Source organism: Tenebrio molitor, chromosome 9 (genome assembly GCF_963966145.1).
Source record: "Tenebrio molitor chromosome 9, icTenMoli1.1, whole genome shotgun sequence".
NCBI lineage: Eukaryota > Metazoa > Arthropoda > Insecta > Coleoptera > Tenebrionidae > Tenebrio > Tenebrio molitor.
In genome coordinates, this window is record NC_091054.1 from 13261906 (window position 1) to 13285120 (window position 23215).

The 23215-nt window shown below is 36.8% G+C and overlaps 3 protein-coding genes across 4 annotated transcripts; 1 reads left to right on the forward strand and 2 right to left on the reverse strand.

Annotated features, from left to right (window-relative positions):
• Window positions 1–617: 617 nt before the first annotated feature.
• Window positions 618–18123, reverse strand: Rim2 (replication in mitochondria 2). Of its 2 annotated transcripts, XM_069059855.1 has the most exons (5): window positions 17979–18123; window positions 13875–14035; window positions 13731–13820; window positions 7112–7371; window positions 618–1415 (listed from the first exon to the last, which is right to left on the reverse strand). In XM_069059855.1, exons 1-5 carry the CDS (start codon window positions 18017–18019, stop codon window positions 975–977), a joined length of 993 nt encoding a protein of 330 aa, XP_068915956.1. In that variant the 5' UTR covers window positions 18020–18123; the 3' UTR covers window positions 618–974. The 2 variants fall into 2 exon arrangements, with proteins under 2 accessions (XP_068915956.1, XP_068915955.1); XM_069059854.1 differs by having other exon boundaries at window positions 13731–14035.
• Window positions 18124–18577: 454 nt separating this feature from the next.
• Window positions 18578–21635, forward strand: LOC138139542 (2-phosphoxylose phosphatase 1). Its single transcript, XM_069059852.1, has 5 exons — window positions 18578–18815; window positions 18863–19005; window positions 19432–19811; window positions 19860–20063; window positions 20112–21635. The coding sequence occupies exons 1-5, from the start codon at window positions 18578–18580 to the stop codon at window positions 20608–20610; spliced, it is 1464 nt and encodes a 487-aa protein (XP_068915953.1). The 3' UTR covers window positions 20611–21635.
• LOC138139544 (mitochondrial 2-oxoglutarate/malate carrier protein-like) lies at window positions 21626–23159 on the reverse strand. The gene is made up of 4 exons (XM_069059856.1): window positions 23017–23159; window positions 22568–22869; window positions 22190–22517; window positions 21626–22139 (listed from the first exon to the last, which is right to left on the reverse strand). The coding sequence occupies exons 1-4, from the start codon at window positions 23079–23081 to the stop codon at window positions 21911–21913; spliced, it is 924 nt and encodes a 307-aa protein (XP_068915957.1). The 5' UTR covers window positions 23082–23159; the 3' UTR covers window positions 21626–21910.
• Window positions 23160–23215: the final 56 nt, after the last annotated feature.

Below are 23215 nucleotides of genomic sequence, written 5' to 3' on the forward strand. Positions count from 1 at the left end.
CCGTTTGACAGTAGTATTTCTGACACATAAGTGCAGTTTTTTAACCTAAACTCTAAAAGGCCGTTTCAAACTATAAAAATTTAATAAAATCTGACAGAACTTTTTCTGACAGTCCCTGTTTTTTGTTGAAGCCAACCGTATTTCTCATATATAGGATTATTCTAAATGATTTTAGTCGAAGTAAGCCATGCCCATGTTATGACATTTTTGTCGCTTTCAGGTGAACTGTCAATTTTTGTCACTGTCACTGTCATTTTTTAGGTGAAAATTGCGGTGCTGAGGATTTTATTTATTAATTTTAAATCCAAAAATATTGAGTTGTTTTGCACCCAATTTAACTCCTGTGTGTGAACGGTGTGTATTCACTTATCCACATCATTTTGATGTTTTTTATACGGAGCGGCAACCATAAATTTTACATTCAGTTTTCACGCCTACTTGGACTACAATAATTTAGAATAAGCCTGTATAATTCTAATAACCATTGATGATTCAACAGTGTAAGCTGTATTGTAAACTGGTTAAAAATATATTTCCACAAATTTACGCGATTGGAAGATCTACATTTAACACCACAGTGAACTTTGGTTTCTTTGGATCAATTAAATCATTAAACATTTAGACAAAAAAGTATATTTAAATCAGTAACTTCAGTAACTTGGCTATATATACAACAGGAGCAATATTTATACATGCTATTAAGAAAATATCAAATCTAGAATAAATCACACTCCTCTTTAGAACAGTAAACTTAAATATCCGTAACAAACTTAAACCTCAACTTTATGAACAAATTTTACAACTTATCCTATCTTCAACATGACCAGAATCATCATCGTTTAACAGAAACATTAAATCTAATACTGTACACCAAACAGCTACATCCAAACAGGCTGAATTTGACCTTAACCTAACCTTGTTTTACACTTTAATAACACAGATCTCTAAAAAAAACCACTAGTACCCTGCTCGCTTCAATTCGCTTCTTTATCGTAGAAGTCGGTACCCAATCTCGTCGTTAAAACGTAAACCACAGCCTCGTACGTTGCCATCATGATCGCGGTGTTCGGTATTTGTCGGACCAGTTGCGTCGTCAACCCTCTGTACACGCCCCTGACGCCCTCCTCTTTAAACACCAAAGTGAGGGTTTGCCAGAAGCTGGTGTAACGGTTGCCCTCCTCACGGAGCCGCGTTCGAGCCACCTCGTGCGGGTACGCTATGCAGGAGGCCACGGTTTTCGACACGGCGCCGGCCATCATGAACTCGATGAAATCCCTGGTGCCCTTCTCCATGGAATATTTCGTGTGGTGGTTCACCAGCTCGGCTTTGATCGCCTCGTAGATGACGAAGTGGACGATCGTCTCCGAGATGCCCATGTAGGAGGCGGTGATACCTTTGTAGAAGCCCAGGATGCCCTGGAAAAGAATAAAATCGCGTTTAGGGATTTCGCTTTTCTTTTCACTTAAACTGCGTAATTTAAAAAAAAATAACTTAAAGGCTTGCGATCTAAAGAAATATTACTGCATCAAATTCAGTTAAAGAAATAGGAAAAACATTGTCCCTCATTCCTTTACAATATACAGGGTGATTTACGAGGAATAATGAGCCCGACGGAATAGAAAATGCAACCCACAATACATTGCAACAAAAAGCCGGACATCGAAGCGGTAAATGTCCGGGTTTTTCTCCTGATGAATTGCGGGTTGCATTTTCTATTCCGTCGGGCTCATTATTCCTCGTAAATCACCCTGTATTATAATTCAGAATAAGTGGCATGGCGGTAGGCGTTGGAAATTCAAATTTACGTTGGCAGCAAGACCCTTGCTAATAATACCCTAGTTTCGATGCTGTTGGTAACCTTCGCTTTTAATTTGGCCTTGATATTATCATTAGAATCGTTTTGTGTTTATTTTCTTGTTATAAGTATTTGGAATTTCCTTCTTTCATTTATGAAAAGTGTATTATTTGTCTGGGGGTTATCTCTGCTGTGGGTGAAAACCATGTCAAAATTATGTAACGCATAATCTCAGAATAAAGTAATGACAGTTTCACATGTTTACTAAATTTTTTGACATAACATAAAGCTCACTTTAGAGAATCAACGCCTACCGCGATGCCACTTATTCTGAATTATACTATAGTTTTCTATTCGACTTTTAAATTTTCATTGCCTTATCTCTTAATATTTTTTTTATTAATTCATAAATCACAAAAAACATGTAAACACCGTTCACGTTGTTTTGGCATAATGGGAGGGCATGATTAATTTTTTTAACGTTGGACACACTGTTTGATTTCCGTCACTAATATCAAACTGAACATTACATGTTACTGAATTTCCCGCGATGTCTGAATAAAATAAAACTGACAACAATACACTAGCATTGATGTTATTTATAACCTCAAACTTACAAAAACATAACGCAATTGAACGGACATCTTTACTACCGAATTAAATGTAAAATTTCCGGGGTCTCCCATTATGCCAAAACAACGTGAATGCATTTTATCATAAATACATGCTTTGAAAGATTCTTAACGGTTTTCTACGTAAGTATATTTTCGGAATCTTTGATAAATTTTTGAAACATCTACCAATCAAATCAAGATCTTTTTTTTAAATCTAAATTGTTTTTATCGGAGAGCACAATTTAACAATGCTCCCGTGGTGCTTAAAAAATTATCTTCTCGTCAGATAATGTTTGGCTTGAATTACTCAATCTTGTTTTAATAGCTTTCAAATTATAAATCAAAATGTCAACACGAAATTCTTTATAATTTTGTGATTTTTTTAAACACAAACAGCTATACGAGGGTGGTTCATTATTTATTGGCCATGATGAATAAAAATAAATTAAACCTATCCTAATTTTAACGAAATGATTTTCTCAAATCAGGACGATGATAAATAATTTTTGAAATACACATGTATAAAACGTCAAAAAATTATCCTGTTGAAGAAATATTCCTTTATTGTAAATTAACATAACTGGGACAAATCAGTCCTACCCCGATTTTAGTCAATTGAAATGCACAGTCTTATTAACTGAATGTGCAAAATGGATGGAAGTCCTTCGTAGTCAAAAGTGAGAATGTGTTTCAAAACAGCTTTAATACTGCCAAATTATTTAATTTATAACTACAGTTGTTACTCAAATAAAAGGATTTGAGTAATTTGTTTATTTCGGAACGATTTAAATTATTACAAAGGAGAGCTTCCATACAGCGTTCGCCAGGAGTTTAAAATAACGGAAATAATTTCATTCCACTTGAGTTTTTCTAAAACAACTAAAACAAATCCATTCTGATAATTTTCATTTTTTCGCCCTTTCAGCGCAATTTTCATTTTCATTTTCTTCGATGCAGTTTTCATCAATACATTGTTTCTTTTACTGCAAACGAACCATTCTCCCCCCGTTGGGAGGGGGTTGAGTAGTAATGAAATTCAGCACGCGGTTACTTAGCAACGACGTGTTTACGAGGCATCCTAAAGACATAATAGATTTAAATTTGTAGCAGTGACAAGCAACAAATTATTGTACCTGTGAGAGTTACTGCAAACAATTAGGTACATTTACGTGCTTTGATTAGGTACAGTTGCATTGTACAGTTAGAGACACGGAATTTCGGGAATCATTGTCAATATACTGTCAAAAAATGTAAAATAGCCTTTACATTATTAACCTCAATTTTACCGTTTGCGACGATTTTGATTGGCATGCGATTGATGTGAACAGAAAATAAATTTCAAAAATTTGACTTTTGAATGTCACGTTCACAATAAAGAGGGATTTACATCGTAGTTTTTTAAAGTGACACAAAAATGATGTCCGAAATTCCGTGTCCCTAACTGTACCTACATAAAAAATTATATCCTAAAATTATAATGTTCTCCAAACACGCTACAATTTATATAACGTGCGTTCAAAAAAATCTGTCGTCAAGTGTTTGCACTCGTTAGTTTGTTTTCGCTACTATTTTATTTGTTTTTCTATGGCTAAACATCGAAGTAATATACACATTGGTCTGGATTTACGTGAAAACTACTTTCCTCGAGAATGGGTTTACGTAACTTGTAGTAAAGTGAGTAACAGTGATAATCTATTTTAATTTGCTCCATGGAGGAAAATCTAAAACGTGCTAGCTAAGATAGGTACTAATAATTAAACTTATTTAACTTTTTAAGACAACACCCACTACTATTATGTATTGGGTGATTCAAAATGATTGTGGCCAAGTATGGCAACTATGTACGAAAATTTATGTGGCAACTATGTGAGCAAGGTAGAGTTGACATTTCCTTGACAGTTCATAGTCGCGCAATTTTGTAAGTTGTCAAATCAATGTGTAATGGAATGGAAAAAATCAAATGCACGCTTATAAAATGTCATACAAATGTCAACTCTACCCCATTCACACAGTTGCCACATACATTTTCGTACATAGTTGCCATACTTGGCCACAATCATTTTGAATCATCCAATATGTATTAACTTTTGAAATTAAAAAAAGTTTCTATAGATAAGATTGATTCTCTTCAAGTGGGTTGAGGTAATTGTACGGTTCTTTGGAATAACCATAACACACATCTTTTACCTGACCCAAAAGCGAGCAAAAAACATTAGATAAAACGTGCAAAATAATTTTTAACCATTGTTCTGTTCTATACTGTCAGTGTCAAATTTTTGACTTTTTTTTGGAGTGTACCTATGGTGAGATACATTTTCAGTTGCCTGTACACAAAATCTAGTTATAAAAACGTCAACAAGGAAAGTTTGGTTATGTTAATGGAGTTAATTCTCTTCTTTGGAAACAATAATTAAGAATACTCTGCTTCTCTCTGGCCGTTAACAATATTCTTTTACGTTTCATATCTTCTTCTTGTTCAGCCATTTCGTGTATAAACCATTCACGATTATTTCAAATTCGAACTATCTATGAAAATCTGACATTTTAGTTGGCAGCATTGTGATTTGTCTTAATAAATCTATTTTAGGTTATAATTCAACTGAACACTGCTCCCAAGTTGTTACAGTTTTTAAAGAATTGAAGGCATTAGGAACAATAATCGTAAAATTGTAATTGGAATGAAACATACATATTTGTAGGGCAGTTCTGGGTAAATTCTTATTAACTAAACTAATGACGGAATTGACAACAATGCGAATATTTAAAAACGAAACGTCATATGACAGGACCTGACGCCAATCTAACAAAAAAATTTCGCGGCCTCCTGCGTGTTTAAAATAATCGTGAACGGCATATAAGTAATACTTTGAATGAAAGAAGGCGAATTTATTAATAAACTTAACTTCAAATTTGAAATTTCAAATTGTTAAAAAATTACTAGTCTCAGAATGGCAGTGCGGCAACTTGCAAACACTTTGACAGTGCGGGAGTTTAGTAAATGGATAGTATATTAGGCATTCACGATCTTTTTGAGACCGAGTTGGCTATGAGCATCTAGTGATTTTGTTGGCAGTACCTTGGTGATAACTAAATTCTCTAAAGGAAATTGACACTTTTTGTGTTAGGTTAGGTTGTTTTCAGTTTAAGGTTATATTTTCTGAGCAGGTACATTGTTGCCGAATCTCTTAAATGTAGTCTGTCCTTTTTAAATTAAATTAAATCGTTTAATAGAAATTTTTTATCGCAATAAAATTATTTTGAGAATTTTGACTGTTCCTTTGACGGAAATTTAAATTATTTTTACACACTTAATAAATCATTTAGTTTCTTACGAATATTAAAATAATAAATCTGGCAATGCGGTGGCAAGAAAATGTCGGGTAGACATTGACAGAAAAAAAATTGCATCCGTTGCATCACTGAGTCAGTTAGTCCAACATGAAAAGAAAAAATCATACCCAACTCGGTCCCAAAACGATCGTGAATGCCTAATACCCATGTATACCCTGTCAATACGATATTCACTGAAAGTCGGTTGCTACCCAATTACTTCCTTATTTGTAGATGTTTTCATTTGTCAGTTTGAAAGAGTTAGAATGTGTGGTTATAATGTTTTAAAACCCCATTATCTTCACAACACGATAAAACAAATGAACCAGTCATTATTATAACATTCACTTGTAAAATATGTATTCTTTTAAGAGAATTGCATGATAAGATTTTTACGACAATTATTGTAGCAAAACAAAATATGTACTTCAATTTCTATAGTCTATTTTTTCCTGGTAGGCGGTTGCGCGCGCCATTTACAAAATCCTGCAGCGAAATGCGACCTTCCAATTGGTTAGTGGAATAAAGTAACTAATAGGAAGGTCGTATTTCGCTGCAGGATTTTGTAAATGGCGCGCGCAACCGCCTACCAGGAAAAAATAGCCTATAGTCAATTATTATATGTACATAGTTGCATTCAGCAGGAAATTATCGACACTTGTTTGTAATCAATATCACAAACTTCTTTTTAATTATAAATTTCCTTTTGACTTTGTAAATAACGCACGAGTATTTTAACATCAACTTTTCAGCACGCTTTTTTATCTGTCACACTAGATGACTTCTAATTTTTGCGACCTTTGAATACTTGAAAATGTTTTAATGATAATAGTTGCACTAACGCTTATCTACAAAGCCTATACTATAGATTACACTTTCGCTAAAGCCAATTCAATAAAATTATCTAACATTTTTGCATCATTTCATCATTGCACTTTGACCTCTAAAACCCAACACCTAAGCCCGCGAAATCCCACATCACAATTCTATAATTCCCAATTTGGAAAACGTCCCCAACTTCTTTCCAAATTTGGAAAATCCCGATCACGTGGTGTCCATCGAAAACAACGAAAACCTAACACGAGAGCAAACCGTCACGTGCACTCTTTCACATGATACCTACGAATTATTATTGTTATCGTTTCGACGATAAGAGGATTTCAAATCACCTCGACCTTTGATCCTTGACATTGACGAGCGCCAAATTTTTCCGTAACTCGCGAATTCCCTCGGTGCAATTTAATTCCGATTAGAGAAGAGTGGACAAGGTTTTTAGGTAGGTATATGATCGCTCTCTGACAGTTTTGCTGCCGAAACGCGCGTCAGATCTAGTTTAATGATAAAGTGTATTTTATGCAAGGTTTTTACTCACCGATCTGGAGTATATCCTGCGGACGCATTCGAAAGCGGTCATGTTACTGTTCTTGTTGAGGTCCAGTTGGAGTCTGGTCTTGACGAACCAGATGGGATTCGTTAGGGTGCTGGCGACGAAACCGGCACAGGAGGCCGAGCAGACGTGCACCATCGGCGAGTCGGGGGGTAGGAGGCCGTTCCAGAAAAGCTTCGTTTGGGAATATGTCGCGAAGTAGACGGCCCTGGACGGGGCGACCCCTACGAGATTGGGGCCCAAACCTGGAACAGGAAAAATCAATCCACTCTAAAAGACGGGAAAATATCAACGAGTCTATTATAAGCGGGCTTATTCTAGGAGGGGCGATATGAAACCATCACAGACTAAGACGAAAGGATTAACTAGCTCAAGTACGAATTATCTACATTTCTTATAATCATCAATAATTACGTAACTTTGGATACACTTCACGGCGATGAGATTGTGATTCCTCTGTTCATTTTCAATGGGATTCAAATCTGTAGTTCTTGGTGGCTGTTTTTTGAAAAACCTACACTTGGGAGTGTGGAGTAAAATGATGAAGTGTCGTATCACATATTCTACTACAATATCTTTATTGACACATTCTTCACAGTTAAGTTAATCTAAAGTTCTTTTTTTTAAACCTTTAGTTTCGGAACACCTGTATCGTAAAATCTCCCTAGATGAGGTTTGACGTTATGTCAATAATTTTCAAAAGTCAGAAAAGTTTCACGTGTAAGCAAATTTTATACCAAAAGACAAGAAATAACTAGACGATAATGATAATGAAAAATGCAACTGAACATATTCAGTAACGCAAGCGCCTTCACATCGAAATGGCTGACATACAATTGAAGTTTTACGTTGCCAACCTAATAACCATCAAATAACTAGTGGCTCATACCAAAATGACAACACTTTGACAATTATTTTAAAGAAAAAATGAATTTGCCTACAAGTTGAAGTTAGTTTTTGTTCTTCTAACATCTAACTGGTCCAACAAAGGAGAAGTTTTGTTTCAAGTTCATTTTGCTGGATGTTAGATTTACTTTTTTCTAGTTTAAATAAATAATGAAGTGACAAAAACAGAAATAAGAGACAGAATAATGACTAACAACTGTTAATAACATTACAAAGGTTAGTTTGTTTACCTTGATCGTTTAATTCTTTTATCTATTTTCGTCAAATTGAGTACTTCAGAACTTAATTTTTCAAAAATAGCAACAGATAGAAAGAGAGTTCTACATTTACGACATTTTAAAAGGCACACACGCTTGTATTAAGTATTTTACAAAAATCTCCACCGACTGACAAAAAGAAATTGATCTGGCAAATGACTAACCGGAAAGAACTCATTTTATAACACATTAAGAGAAACAATTCTCTTTATAAATAGAAACAATTTCCTAGACTTACATCCATGCAAATTTAACAGGTAATTATGAAAATTTCCATCGAATTTTATTTCAAGATTCTTGAACAGAAACTTACAATACATACTTATCGCCTCGATTTTGAATTTAATCATGCCAACAAATGTTCTTTATATGGGGTGCCTCGTGTTTTATTAAAATACCCCATTTCTGTATATTTTTACAACTCAATTACGTGATTGTTTATAGAATTAAACAAATCTTAGACCAGATTTTATTCAAAACGTACTCACTTAGATCACTTAACATCAGATAACGAATAATGACTCTATTGTTGAGGTTTTGTAAATTAATCTGGTTAACACATGATTTAGTTTTTCTAGGAAAAATAACAAATTTAAGTAGCACAGTTGGTAACATTGTCTTCCCTATTAATCTTTGTTTATTATATAAATCAAAAAGTAAACGTTTCTACAGGTTTAATACTAGTTCCGTTTCTTTTACTACCCTTTCCTACACACTATCCTTTGTTATTTCAATACCAAAAATCTTAGATCTATATTAATTCCGATTTAAATACCGGGTGATTTTAAATGAATGTGACTTTTTTTCATAGGTTGGTAATATTATTGTTGGTTATTCTGCTTTTTAATGTGATAGTTGACATAAACATAGGCGTCCTCGCCTATTTAACACAATTTATTAATACATAAAATGTCAAAATGACGTACGTACGCCAATGTGTTGATTAAGGTATCAAGTTTGCCAAAATAATTTATGAAAAATGTTCCCAACTTAAGAAAAAAAGTCACAATTATTTAAAATCACCCGGTACATACATAAATATTTCTGTAAATATTTTTTAAAAACGTTTAAAATCATAATTGTTGAGTTGTGATAAGAATGATTAGAAAAGATTTTTGTTTGGTTTCCCCTATATGTAATTACCTACCTACGAGAACTTACCTACTTTTTTTTTGGTTTGAGTAGTTTAAATTATGTATTGCAAATTAAAGTTTGACATTTATTACTGTCACCCATAAGAACATTGACCCAATATGTCAACATGTGAAGTGAGGTTATTCGTTCCTAAAGGTTGCTTTAGAGTATACATACATGAATGGAATGACAATTTGTTGTGGATGAAATTTTTCGTCCGCCATAGTAGTGGCCAGCAAAAAAAGTTAGCCATCATTTAAATGTCAGTGTCATTAAAGCATTAATTACACATTTGGATTTTGACGTAACAGAAAAGTGATGGCTAATTTTTATTGCCGGCCATTGGATGTACTTGATGTATTAAATTTAATTTTTGAATTAAAATCACTTATAGTTATTACTTTTGAAGTAGTTATACAGCCTGTAATCAAAATACACGAAAATATTTAAACACGTATACTCAATTTCATATAAATGTGCATCTAAGCAAGCCATGAAAATCTGATTTTCTGTTGGTATTAAAGCTAAAGCTAGTGACTTTGACTTTCAAAGTTGCTTGCTCTGCGCGAACCCGATTTGACTAATTTTTCAGTTTTCGTCCATTTTAACATTGGTGATTTTAAAAGCAATGTTACCTCTTTTTACTGATTAAATTAAAGTAATTCTTATTTGTTTTTGTCTTTGTATTTTTACCAAGTAAAGATTTATTGGACATGACCTTCATAAATGTGACTTTTGTAATGTAACTAAATTAAAGGTGCTTTTACAAATGCACAGCTCACTTGATGAACATTTATATGAAATCAATTATAAGTACTGAATACTCCCGCATCAATGGAAAAATATGCGTTTTTTGAAAAACTTAAGAGTACGGTACCAATGGCATGGCAATTTAGACAATAAATTGTGGACGCCCCATTCTCTTGGTTTCATAATCGAAATCATAAAAGCAATAGTAAAGAAAAAGCGAACTCTCGCTTTTTACACGCTTCATACAATTTTTGTATGACAAAAAAGGATCTTCTTATCGAAGGTTGGATTGGCGTAAGTCAGTTACAGTGAGTTATTAGTTGCAGCTAGACAAACGGTGCAGTGTACATATTAATAATCGTGTATTTGTTATTGAATCGTTTAAAATGCCAACTTTTACAAACGTGGAATTAATTAACGGATATGGTTTTCGCGTACGGTGCGGCGGGTGGCCACGCGGTCCAAGCACAAATACTGTACCGGGAATTATTTTATTTATTGTTTAAATGGTGAAGAATACCTTCCATTTTTGAGTGATACTTTGCCTGAGTTGCTGGACGAAGTGCCCTTAGACATCATGCAAGGAATATGCTATCTGCACGATGGTGCGCCACCACATTATGCTCGCCAATTTACACAGTGATGGAATCAAAACTACCCTGAAGGTGGATTGGAAGAAACGGTTGAACGCTTTATCCGCCAAGATCTTCGGATTTAAATAAATACGATACAGATACAGTAGAAGAACTAACTGGACGAGTCGTGTATAGTGTTCCCATTTCTAATTTGGTTTTACTACCAGCCCTGTTGTCAGGGAGTTAAATAGGCAACTACCGCCATAAATCCTAGGACTGCAAAAGAACGTCTGTTGTCTGACCAGGTTACAATATCTTCACTATTGCCAAAACCACAACCCCAGCCCCTAATAATTACAATTGCACTGCCATAAAACCAAATTATAAATGGGAAAACTATACCAATGGCGCGGCCTGTATCACTCATCAAGGACAACATTTTCAGCATTTACATAAGGTACGCTAAAAGTAAAAGTGTTTTGTCCGTTTTTCCGACACAATTCAGTGTCAGTGTCAAATTTCTTGTGTAGTAATCGCTTTCGTAGCTTTTTTATCATTTCACTTTCATTTGCTCTACATTAACGTCGACCACGGGCCGGAAAGAGGTGAATTTTAAATTTTTAAATACGCAATTTCAGCTATCGCAAATGGTTTTCAAATGTCTTGGTAGTTTACGGCTTAAAATATTTCCGCCTATTTTGATTACACCCTGTAGATCGAAACAACACATCACTTACATTTGGCTTTGTAATTCTATAATTTATTAATTACTGTAATAATCTCAGCAATAAATATGAAACATGTTATTTCTTAAAATAAAAATGAAGATTGCGTCATTAAAATTTTATTCAAATTCTGAACATTTGGTAGATACACACTTAAGAAAGGAACGTCTTTAAGTATGTATCATTCTTCTGTTTTCATTACTGTTTTAGATCAATTCACTCAAGATTACCAACAACAAGAATACAGAGATTAAAGGATTACTATTGATTTATTAGAACTCTTATTCTAGCTGAAAGCTTCATTTTTTTCTAATATTCGTAACACGAGAGCTGTCTGATTCTTACTGAGATTTATTTACAGAAACGTTTACACTTAATGCCATAAATTTTTTATAAATAAACTTGACGTACATTCGAAAAACTTGAACGAAAATATTTTCAAAAAATATATAAATCTGCGTCGCTGCCTCCAGAATTAAGTATTGACAAAAGGCAAAATATGTTTAATTCACGGTTATTTTTGTGTGTTTTATTGATATTACTCTTGTTCTGTTTAAGTTACACTAGTAATCGTAAAGTTTATTGATAGTTCTTCAAATATTAAACGCTTTTTGAGATCAAAATCTAAATTCTGATAATCCTGGTAATAATTAAACTATCATCAAGACGCTCCCATATGTTTTCTGTCGGGTTTAAATCTGGACGCTGCGAAGGTCACTGCACAACATCCATTCTTACTTTTCCGAAGCAAGTTTCCCCACGTCTAGATGAAATGTTTTCAGTTATTGACGTAGTCTCATGGAGAAACTACCACTTATAAATTTTGCAATTTAGTACCAAAGTAGTCACTCACATGAGCAATTCCCAAACCACAATGGAACAACATTCTTTTGTGTTTTTAACTGCGGGGTATGTATATTTTTTTACCTAATTTGTTACCAATTACGTGATTTATTTTTGCGACCTTTTCACCTCCAAATAATGTGTTCATAAACAAACCAAAGTCAAGTTTGCACGCTTTTTAATACTTAAAAAAATAAAATAAAAACCAAACGTCCGTCATAAATTGGAGTACCTATCTATGTACCGGTTGTTATGGAAGTCCACGTAATAAATTTAACTATGTACCAATAAGAGTCGTTAAAATAAACATAAACAGAGTTAAAATTAAATATAATTCATATCCGCTCATCCATTGATAACAAAGCACGAAAAAAGAATTACTCGATTAAAATACTCGAATGGAAAACAGTAAAACCTGTTAGTATTAGAACAACGATCGTTCTTTCTTCACAAAACTGTAAAGTTTTTACCTCGCAAAAACTCTTTCGTTTCATTTGATGATTATCCCATGAGCGAAGCGGCAAATTAGGGGTTGAAAATTAAAAAAAAATCGATTAAAAAGAGATCAATACATATTATAAAAAATGTTTATTTTAAAGAGTTCTGCTGGTGGTTAAATTTATTACATGGACTTCCATAACACCCTGTATAATTTGAAAATAAAATACGCTTTAGCGTGTAGATAGGCTAAAAAAAAATTGCACGCAATGAAAAGTTACTTTGTCCACTACCACAGATGCATGTTTTTTTTAAGTACTTGACTGGGGTGAATTTCCCTATTTATCTAGTCAAGTATTTTCATTAACACAACCATTTTCTGATAGACCGTTTTAAATTAATTTATTTAAAGACAGCATCGTAGAACAATGTACAATTTTCTTTTGAAAAGATATTTTGACAGAAATATTGATGCCACGTCAGATGTGCCAATAAAGAACAAATCAAATTCTAAATTAAGCCGTGAAACACTTTGCTACCGTTCTAACAATGCAATCCTAAACGCATTTGACTAGTCCTACTGGTATTTACAAGTTAAAAGCTTTGCTTTTGTTGCCTCACACATTTATAGACACATAAACTATTGTTTGTGAGTAAAAGAAATTTTCATTTTATCAGCAATAAAAAGAGAACAACAGGCACACATGTACATTTCACAAACAGGTAGCGTATTTCGACATAATTTAATAATAAAAAAAATATGATAAGATCATTCGTTATTTTCGCATTTTCGACAATCGTGACTTACTGTTGTTCTGATTTGATTAACTGAACCAAAAACGACAACAAAACAACTGACGACACATTTCTGTTCTAAATGTGTAATAAGTACATAGTTGTCGTCACTCTAATTGCGATTGTTTTTTCGCTTTAGTTGACGTATCGCTATGTTTTATTATTTTATCGAACTTTTTACCTTTGAACAAGGCCATGGGTCCTTCGTATTTAATAATATGCTTCAGACATTGGACAATGCTCAAAGTATTGGACGAAGACGTCACGTAACCTGAAAGAGCCACAACTTGAGGCCGGCTGTGCCGTGTAGTGGTCCATAACCTACGCCTCTGTGCGGGATAGACTGTACGGCACGTCGTTTGCGAGCCGCCGGGGGGCTCCTGAGCTATCTGGGGCAAGTGGTGGAAGCCGCTGTTGGACGATTGCTGGCGCGTCTTCACCACTTCCAGGGGGCATGTCACTATGGCCCCCACGGTGCCTGCCACCCTGCAACAAAACAAACCATTACAATTGACAAAAGAATCTTCCGAGAAACATTCCAACGGAGCAGTCTACTATTTTTTTTTCAATGGTCATTGAGCTGATACTTAAATTTAAAATATGTAAAGTACTGTGTTATTTGGTATACTCAGTGCTATAACAAAATACATGCAGGGTATTTCACTAGTGATAATGAGCCCGGCGGAATTGAAAATGCAACCCACAATACATTTCCAAAGTTAACGTAGCTATTTTAAATATCGTATTGTTTTAAAATGAAATTACGAAACCACGATGGCTTTGCTTTCAATAAATTTATTTGTCAACTGACATTTAAGGAGAAAAAGTTAAAATACAACGATTAAAATTTGAGAATGAGAAAACAGACATGCTTCTGCCGTTGCGCGTTTATGCAGATAATGAACATTTTCTCAAACTCTTCGTTTTTTACAATTTCATTTAACCGAGTGAATGACGTTTACATCATTTTTTTAGTAATTAAAAAAAAAAACTATGATTTTTTTTACTGTCGATCGTTTATGGTCCGCTTTATTAATGTTTTATCATAATATAAATATTTTTTGTAATTAGGTAAGCTTGTTATCAGTGATTCTGATTAGGTATTTCCGCGAAAAAAAAATTCCGAATGGTTACGAGATTTCGGTAGCTCTACTCATCTCTAAACAAGAAACGAATACATTTTTCAATCAGTTGAAGTGTGCCTGTAGTCCGTTTTTTTATTATCTATTTTCAGTGTCAAAATGCAGAAAAAGACCAAACTGTATATTAAAAATCATTGACATTTTTTGGTCTAGTTCTATCTCAGTTTCACCCTAGATTTCCCCTAGATCATTATTGAGGTTATGTTGCAAATGTTTGTGAATTTGAGACACGTGTTTAATTTAAATTTAAATTGTGACATGTGACAATGGGTGACAATTTCAAAAGTTAATGTTCCAAACGTGATTTATAAAATTCACTGTTTCGAATTTTCTGCCAACCTGACAACACTTTGACAATTGGTTATAAAAAAACGGACTTTACAAGCGGTACCAAAAAAAATATACTGAAAATTAAGAGAATGAGGTTATTTTGAAAACAATTGATTTTTTGTTTTTTTTTAACATTCATGGGTTCAAAAATTAGAAGAGAAAATTTTGACATAATTTTGGTATCGACGATAATGACATGTGCACTGAAGGTGCTGCCACCAAATTTGAAATCGATTTTGAGATGTTATGGCAACCATTTAAAAAAAAATTCCGTGAAAAACGCGTTTCGAGTTTTAATTCGTCAATTTTGGAAAATTCTGAATAGGATTTTAGGGACGCATTTTAAAATTTCTCTTCTTTAAGTAAACGTCATTGGAAAATATTTCTAGATCAGAATACTCTCCCTTAAGCAAAAATCCATTTTAAAATTAAGTTTTTTGAGACATTTTACATTCTTGTAAAATGACTTTCACAGTACATATCTAGGATTGGTGAAAATATATCTGAACCAAGTTGTCATTTTCACCCGAATATTCTCACATTTAAAATTGAGCCAAGTGTACTTTGATGCAGCAGCAAATATATTTCAAAAATGTTTCCATTGTTAATGAAACTGTGTAAGTGGTTTGGCACTTTCACGTATTTTCTTGGGAAAAAGATAGTTAATAATAATTAACGACACAAGTGCTGATAATCCTACGATTCTAAGATTTCTAAGCCAAGCCAATATACTTTTTTGTACTTAATTTAGAGATAGAGTCAATGTTTTGTAAAAGGTCAAGTATATTTGTGTTTAGTGGAATAATTGTACATCACAAAACTATCTCCTGATAAGTCTATATTAATATGTTGACCTTTTCCTTCTAATCTAGCAGATTTCAACGAGAAAATCTACGCACGAACAACGCGACGTTTTCCATTTAAATTTTCGTCTTCCTTGGTAACAAATCCTACTTATTATTACTAAAAGCTATTGCACTTTTAAACAAAGCTCGGTCAGCATTGCGGCAGATCATGTAAACTGGCGTGTCGCTACTGCATCCTCGATCACGCCATGCCGTGATTCCTGGCGTCCATGTCTGAGCTTGATTCAACTATTCAACTGACAACTGTCAACGACGCCTTTACATGTGCAAAATTTTTCTGGGTCGGTTCATTTACACGATTGTTGTCGATTCAGCAAAATAAACCGCAGATAAGCGGAAATGTGTGATTTTTTTTCTCTCCGCTTATCTCGAGCGGGTACCAAAATCGCACAAAAGCGGTTTGCGTGCCGAACGCTGTTACATCGATATTTTAAAGTGGAATTGAACGACTGACGTTTGAGGACGTTGTTTGCAATTCGCGGCATGTATCTATTCTATGATTGAATAACAAATTATCCGCAGGAAACTAATAAAAATGGACAGGTTCTTGTTGGTTTAACACTTGGTCGGGCGATAATAATGGAAGAGATAAGTCCCGACCACTTGGACGGAAATTAATTTCATCGGACTATCGAGCGGCACTGACATTTAACAGATTTAACACAGTTGGCTGTCTTTGCGTGATTAAAATCCGACGCATTAAGAATACGCTTACGGATTCGCGCGCTTCTGAACTGTTCCCAAACTCCTTTGAATTATGAGCGGACATAAATAACCTTCAATGGTGTTTTTATTGTTATTTGCGTATTTTCAATAACAGGGAGATAAAGTGGCTGATAAGAAAACTTCGTCTAACATGGTCGACTTTAAATTGCGACGAAAAGATGTTCCACTCGGGTACCCTATCTGCTGGAGTTCCAAAATAGAAACTTGACAGAAAAAAGTAAACAAACAGTGTCAAAGATAAAGAACAAAACTGTCCAAAACTGCTCTTTTCAATTTATTTTGAACATGAGCGAGTTGAATTAGGACCAATCTAATGATTTATAATGCTTGAAATTTGTATTTTCACAAATAAAAGTTATTTTGGTGTTGGCTGTAAAACTTTGGCCACCCGGTGTATTCCTCCACAAGCAATTACCTCGAGGTGGCAATTTTGGCAAGATCTCTATTACAAAATTAACGATTTGCGTCGTAATTGCGGAAGTCCTGCTTTTTACTTGTGATAGTTTATATAAACAATACTATGTATTATTATTGACGTTTCTCATGGAAACCAGCGTCGGCCAAAGATACTAATTTCCTGTTTAGAATCAACTTAGAGCCTTGTAATTTACAATTTTCCACTAATTAAGCTAACGAGACAGAAAATTAGTGGCTTCCAAGTAGACAAATAAATATGTACAAACATATCACCGTAACGACAAAATTAGTGGTGCAGTTCTAAAATTGAAGTCGTAGGTCTTGGCGTTTTGACATTTGACATTTCGCCGCCGAATCTAGCTCAGACATGACCGGGGTCGACAATTACATCGGCAGTTTTTAATTTTGTTCGGTACAAGTGAACTTTGTCATGTACGATGAGAAAAGAAAACACTTTTGCAATATTTCTGGCTTGTCATGCATTCGAACTGGGACAAAACTTTTTGTTTTTTTGGCCCAGCTGTTGGATGTTTAAACGGAATCTTGTGAATAATGCGCCACTGGTGCCAACAAACCGGGGTAAACACTTCCCGTTCGCGGTTCTAATATTTAAGGTCAAGTGTTGCGAGTCCGGCCCTGTTGCGTCGGATTGACACATGACAGTTGTATTGACTATTGACAGGTTGGTGCAGAATTTTCCGCCAGCAACAGTTGCAAATTATAATTAGCGACGTTGTCGCGAAGGGTCCGTTATTTTCCGCGTGAAATTTTCCGGCGGAACTGCGCAGCGCAGCTGACTTCCCATTCGGAAAAACTGCTTTATTTATAGTGGAGAGGGTCGGATCGGAAGTACCGGCGCCAAATATGTGTTTATTGGTCGGACGCGTCACGGAATTATGTAATTGCGTTGGAGGCGGTTGGGGAAGGTTAGTGGGACGGAGTACCTACCCCCCGGCTATCAGATGTATGACGGAATCCTTCTGAGACATGTCATGAAATCAGTCCCTTCAACCTAAAGGGTTACGTTGCACTGACACAATCACTCGACCGTCAACTAACATGCCTAGTCCACACTGGCGGATCCTGCCCTTGTCCGAGGGGCGCCGCATCCGAAGCAACCCCGGTCTGTGGACGTGACGCGAACCGCGTAGGCCTAAAATTTCACAAATTTCTTTTAATACCGCACTGTTTACGCCCCCCACCACCGCACAGTACCATGCCGCGATCACGTGGGCCTTGTTTACACCCGGTACCACCACCACGATCAACCCCTGTGACAGCTGCGAGAAAACACCCTAAACTGCGTCGATTGTTCCATTACCAACCGTGCCTGGTGCACTGGATTTCCTCAATTTTCTCGCTTTTTGTGGCCGATGCATTCGGGGCGTGCTTTCGCGACGAGTTTGCGCACCCAACTGTTCGGATTCCTCACGAAAACGCCACAATGTAAACAAGTGTTTGTTTGATTTATTTTTAGATTATCTCCATAGAGGCAATTACGTAAATAAACCGATAAGTTAGGTTATGATAGTCGGGAGGAGGAAAGCATGACTTTCGTCGAGGTCCTGCCGAGGATGCCCAACAAGGCCCTCCACTGTTACCTCTTGATGATCGTCTGGATCCTGCTGCTTGTGGCGGGCGTTTACAAATTCCTGGAGCCCAAGCAGAAGCTGCCCGAGCCAGCTGTCAACACTGAGCTCTTCCACAGCCTCTCCAACGACATCAAGACCAGGCGGATCTTCAAAATATGCAACTCCCCTCAAGAGATCAGCGACGGCGACGAAGGTAAATCTTTGACGTTTGACCTGCAGCATCTGACAAGTGTTTGACAGGAATTGTCCTGTCGAAGAAGTGGGTCATGACAGGGGTAATCATCTTGATCAGGCACGGCGACCGCGGACCCCTCCAGCACGTCAGGAATATCACAGCCGTCAACTGCGGCACAGAAGAAACAGAAAAATTCATCTCATACAAGGTAATTTATTGCATTGGCAGTCGCAAACCAGACAAACAAGTTTTTGGATTAATTTTTGCTTTCTCAGTCTAAATTTACCATTGCCAACGGTGTATTTTCAGTCTAGGCGGTCTAATTTTGTATTTGCATAAACTAGAAAGTGCCAAATGAACCTGATCAGATAACTTGGCATTTTCAAGAGATAATCAAGCGCTATTTTAAGACGAGCCGACCCTCCGGACTAATTATTTGTATAGTTGCGAAATGACGGTTTAATTATGCATCATCTAATCAAATTAATTGCTTTAATTTTAAACTTGTTCTATTTTTAGACCAAAATTTACGACCCATCGATTCCATTTCGGTTGGTAGTTCTTGCTCTAATCTGTCATTCCAATCCAGTGGCGTATCGACTAACCGTCCTATTTTCTTGCTCGTTTTTTTCAGGCGTACTTGCACAACCTAACGGTCTCAGGACGCGCCCCTTGGACCGGTCCCGGCCCTTTCCACGACTTCCCCCTCCTCCCGACGCACCCTCGCCAGTGTCAACTCGGGCAGCTTACCATGCAAGGGATCAGCCAGCTCCTCAAGCTGGGACAGCTGCTCCGCGACTCGTACGTTCAAGTGTGGCCCAAACTCGCAAGTCTGACCCCCAACGAGGCCCTCGTCTACAGTACGCGATATCGAAGGACCTTTCAGTCAGCTCTCTCGTTCCTTTACGGACTCGTTCCCTCTGAAACCCTCACGAAACTCCCAGTTTTCGAGAGTCAATCGATGAATTTCTGCTTCAAGGATTGCGGTTGCCCCGTCACCGACAAGTTGTGGAAGTAAGTGTCGAACGTTGGATTTTCGAAATGACAGCTGTCAATTTGCAGAGCCGTTAAGAAATCGATTTCCCATCAGTTGAAATCCCACCCGGCTGTGGCGCTACTGGCGGAGTCGACTGGACGTTCGTTATTTTCGCCGGGGGCGGAACAGGGGACACTGGGAAGTGACCCGCATGCGGTGAGGGACGCACTCTTGACCTACGTGTGTCACGGCAGTGGCTTGCCGTGCGAGACACCGTCCAATTGTATCAAGTAAGTTTGTTGCTTGCTTTGCCAACCTGACTGAGCCAAAGTTACTAGACGACAGAACGTAGCCGGTGTCTTCGCCTACACGGATTGGGTCAACTATCAAAAGTGGAGGAACGTGTACTGGAAGCGCTTGTGCTTGTTGAGATCCTACGGCCTGATACGTCACATTGTGCAGCAAATGTTGCACATGGTGTCCAGTAACGGACCATACTTGGTACTATATTCTGGCCACGATCACACCGTTGAGCAACTCACGACGGCTCTGGGACTCCAAAACGATCCCCTCTTGTTGAGATACGGCGCCAGAGTCGTTTTTGAAGTGTATCAAAATTACGAAGAGTCCCACAACGGGGCCAAAGGTATTTATTTTCGGTTGTTATCAAACGGGAGGGATGTCACTCGACAGGTGAGTTTCTGTAAGGACATAGTACTGTTAGAGAATAAGGTTAGTCTGTGTAAAATCGAAGATATAGTGAGGTTCATTCATGACGACTACTTCGTTTCGTTGAACGTTACGAATTTCAAGGATGCGTGCAACAAAAGCGAGTAGAGAGGACTGTGATTGATTTTGTTAGGTTGACAAAACTGTGATCTGAACTGATAAGTTTTCGTTTCGTTAAATATCAAAACAGTGGCGTGCGTTGCAGGTGCATGAACGCTACAACTGATCAGCGTTTCGTGCACTCTCGATGATGCAACAAAAATGGGAATACTTCCAAGGGATTCGCGTAAAATGTTACAAATAGATGACGCGTGGGGGGCGAAAAAATGAATCGTCGTAAGTCGTTCAAAAAAGTCAACTGCTGTAGGTGAAGAGCCAAAATTCCAAATGTCAACAGAGATGACGTCATTGAGATAACTTTGATTGAACCTGTCAACTGACAAGATTCTTGTAATTTATTAAACCTGCTCTACAAACTGTGATTGTGGTTATCGCATGACCTCCACATACGTCATTCTTCAACTGTAGATTGATTTTTTCATGTTTCATTGTTAGTCTTCCAGTTCTTCTTAATTAACCATAGGCGGCTCGTATAATTCTTAAAAAAAATTATAATCAGTATTGTATTGCTAGCTCGTTTCGTGTCATAATGATATAAGAATGGAAAAAAAATCGTCGCAACGGAGCATTTTTCCCCTTGTGTTGTTTTATTTGACATTGATGACATTTGTCAACAGAGGCGTAACACTTTTATGTGTGCGTCGATTTCCCACATCAAATCAAATATACAAAGCGATTCTAGTCTCAAGTGGGATCGACGATAACAGACTGATTTCGATTATCATGATTACGCTTATTTTTGTTATTTAATATCATTATCGGGACTCGGTGATTTGATCCATTCCATTTAATAGAAGAAAATATTTATTTTTCGTATTAATGTGATGTGACAATGATCAATCTCGTGGTTCCGTGAACAAATAACCAATTATAAACGCGTTGTTATTTATTTGGCATAATTTATTAATTTTTTTTATTTTGCGATGTCTACATATTGTAAGTTTCTCTCTCGAATCAAATGTTTCTAATTTATTGTATCGACTTGAAAAAATAAAACTAGAAGTTGTACTGTTCACGTTGTTTTTATTGGTGGTCCATTTCAGTCTTTACTACAGGAAAATATTTAAGTAACAATCACGTGACTAGGAAATGGTTCCTTTATGACAGTGGCCTCGGTTTATTTTAAAAATTCCATTACATAATTCCAAACGTCAATAAATGAAATGTTGACACAGAAAATTGTTGGCAAACTATTTTGTGCATATTTATTACTTAAAAATAGATATGTAGACGAACTTAATAAAAAATTGTTCATAAGCGTAAAATGTTCTTCTTTTTTGATACCCCCTTACAAGCTCCCACCAGTTCCAGTTTTACCCAAGACAAGTTGGTTGTACGCCCCGTTCATTTGTTCCAAGAATATAAAAGTGAGGACTGTGTGGGGACCCAATCTGAAATAGTAGGGTGTAAAGCCTTTCCACAAAGCAAAAGGTCCCTCGTTTTTGACCACTTTGACAAGCACATCTAGTGCCCCCTTGTATTCCGGTTTTCCGTCGATGGTTTTCATGTTTTGGACTCTGCAAACACACAGTAAAGTAACAACAATAGATTGCCAGTTAGCTAGTACCTAGTTTTGGCGATGTCCACGGGCATGGAAGCTGCAGTGGTGACCAATCCTGAAATCATGGAAGCACAGAAGTGCAACAAAATCCCATCATGAAAGAATCCAGTATTTATCAGTATTTGTTTGGCCTGCGAGTACGTGGCCAGCTGCGCCGCATTGACCACCATGGCGCGCCCCATCGTCGGGATGGCTCCTCTCCAGAGGGTGAGGAGGCCCTCTTCGCGGATTATCCTGGTGAGGGCTTCGAATACATTCTTATAGTTCCGCCTTTCCGCCGCGGGTAGGCGACCGTCGGCAGTCATCCGAATCAGGGAGACTTCAGCGGGGGTACCTGAAAATCTCAATGTGAGAAGAGCGGTGACCAGGTTTTAGGGTTAATACCGACGAAAGCGCCACACATCCCAGCCGCCATTCCCAGGGCGGCTTTCGTGAGGAAGTTAGGGGCTTTGTTCTCGTCAGAGAATGTCTCGAATAACCACGAGTAGACGCCCAAGCGAGTCGTGGTGTAGGTTGCTTGTCGGAGGAGGCCAGCTGAGAGGCCTGTGTATAAAGCAAAGACGCCCTCGTTGACGATGATTTTGCGGAGGACTTGAAACGAGGTGGCTCTTTCCTGTTGGGTGGCGGCAAGTTGCATCCGGTTTTTCACCAGATCTAGCGGCTGGACGAAGAGGGTGGCTGCCATTCTGCAAATACATTTGAAATTGGCGCGAAAGTTGTGCCAACCTTGGAATAAAGAAAAAATGAAAGAGTAGCCTAGAGCCTATTGAGATGAAATGTTGCAATATTGATATGGGAGATGGTAAAGAGACGGGGAAGCGATTAATAATTACCCAGCTGATCCTCCGAATGTGAACTTAATGTAGTTAGGGATGGTTTTCTGCTTCTCGTTGCTCATTTTTAAAGCGGTGTCTCACTGGTAACTGGCGGTTCAAACTGTTACAATAAAATGACTTGTATGTAAGTGGTACGAGCAAATTCCGGGCGAATATTTACGATTTGTCGCTATAAAGGTTATAAAGGTCATTTCGT

Excerpts from the sequence above, each read along its gene's own strand:
- Rim2 (XM_069059854.1), bottom strand. The coding sequence starts at position 18,019 with ATGTCTCAGAAGGATTCCGTCATACATCTGATAGCCGGGGG. Across the intron at positions 14,036-17,978 it reads ATACATCTGATAGCCGGGGG|GGTGGCAGGCACCGTGGGGG; the intron begins GTAGGTACTCCG and ends GTTTTGTTGCAG. Across the intron at positions 1,416-7,111 it reads GCAGGATATACTCCAGATCG|GGCATCCTGGGCTTCTACAA; the intron begins GTGAGTAAAAAC and ends ATTCTTTTCCAG.
- LOC138139544 (XM_069059856.1), bottom strand. The coding sequence starts at position 23,081 with ATGAGCAACGAGAAGCAGAAAACCATCCCTAACTACATTAAGTTCACA. Across the intron at positions 22,870-23,016 it reads ACATTCGGAGGATCAGCTGG|AATGGCAGCCACCCTCTTCG; the intron begins GTAATTATTAAT and ends ATGTATTTGCAG. Across the intron at positions 22,518-22,567 it reads GATGTGTGGCGCTTTCGTCG|GTACCCCCGCTGAAGTCTCC; the intron begins GTATTAACCCTA and ends TGAGATTTTCAG.
- LOC138139542 (XM_069059852.1), top strand. The coding sequence starts at position 18,578 with ATGACTTTCGTCGAGGTCCTGCCGAGGATGCCCAACAAGGCCCTCCAC. Across the intron at positions 19,006-19,431 it reads AAAAATTCATCTCATACAAG|GCGTACTTGCACAACCTAAC; the intron begins GTAATTTATTGC and ends CGTTTTTTTCAG. Across the intron at positions 20,064-20,111 it reads ACACCGTCCAATTGTATCAA|ACGACAGAACGTAGCCGGTG; the intron begins GTAAGTTTGTTG and ends CAAAGTTACTAG.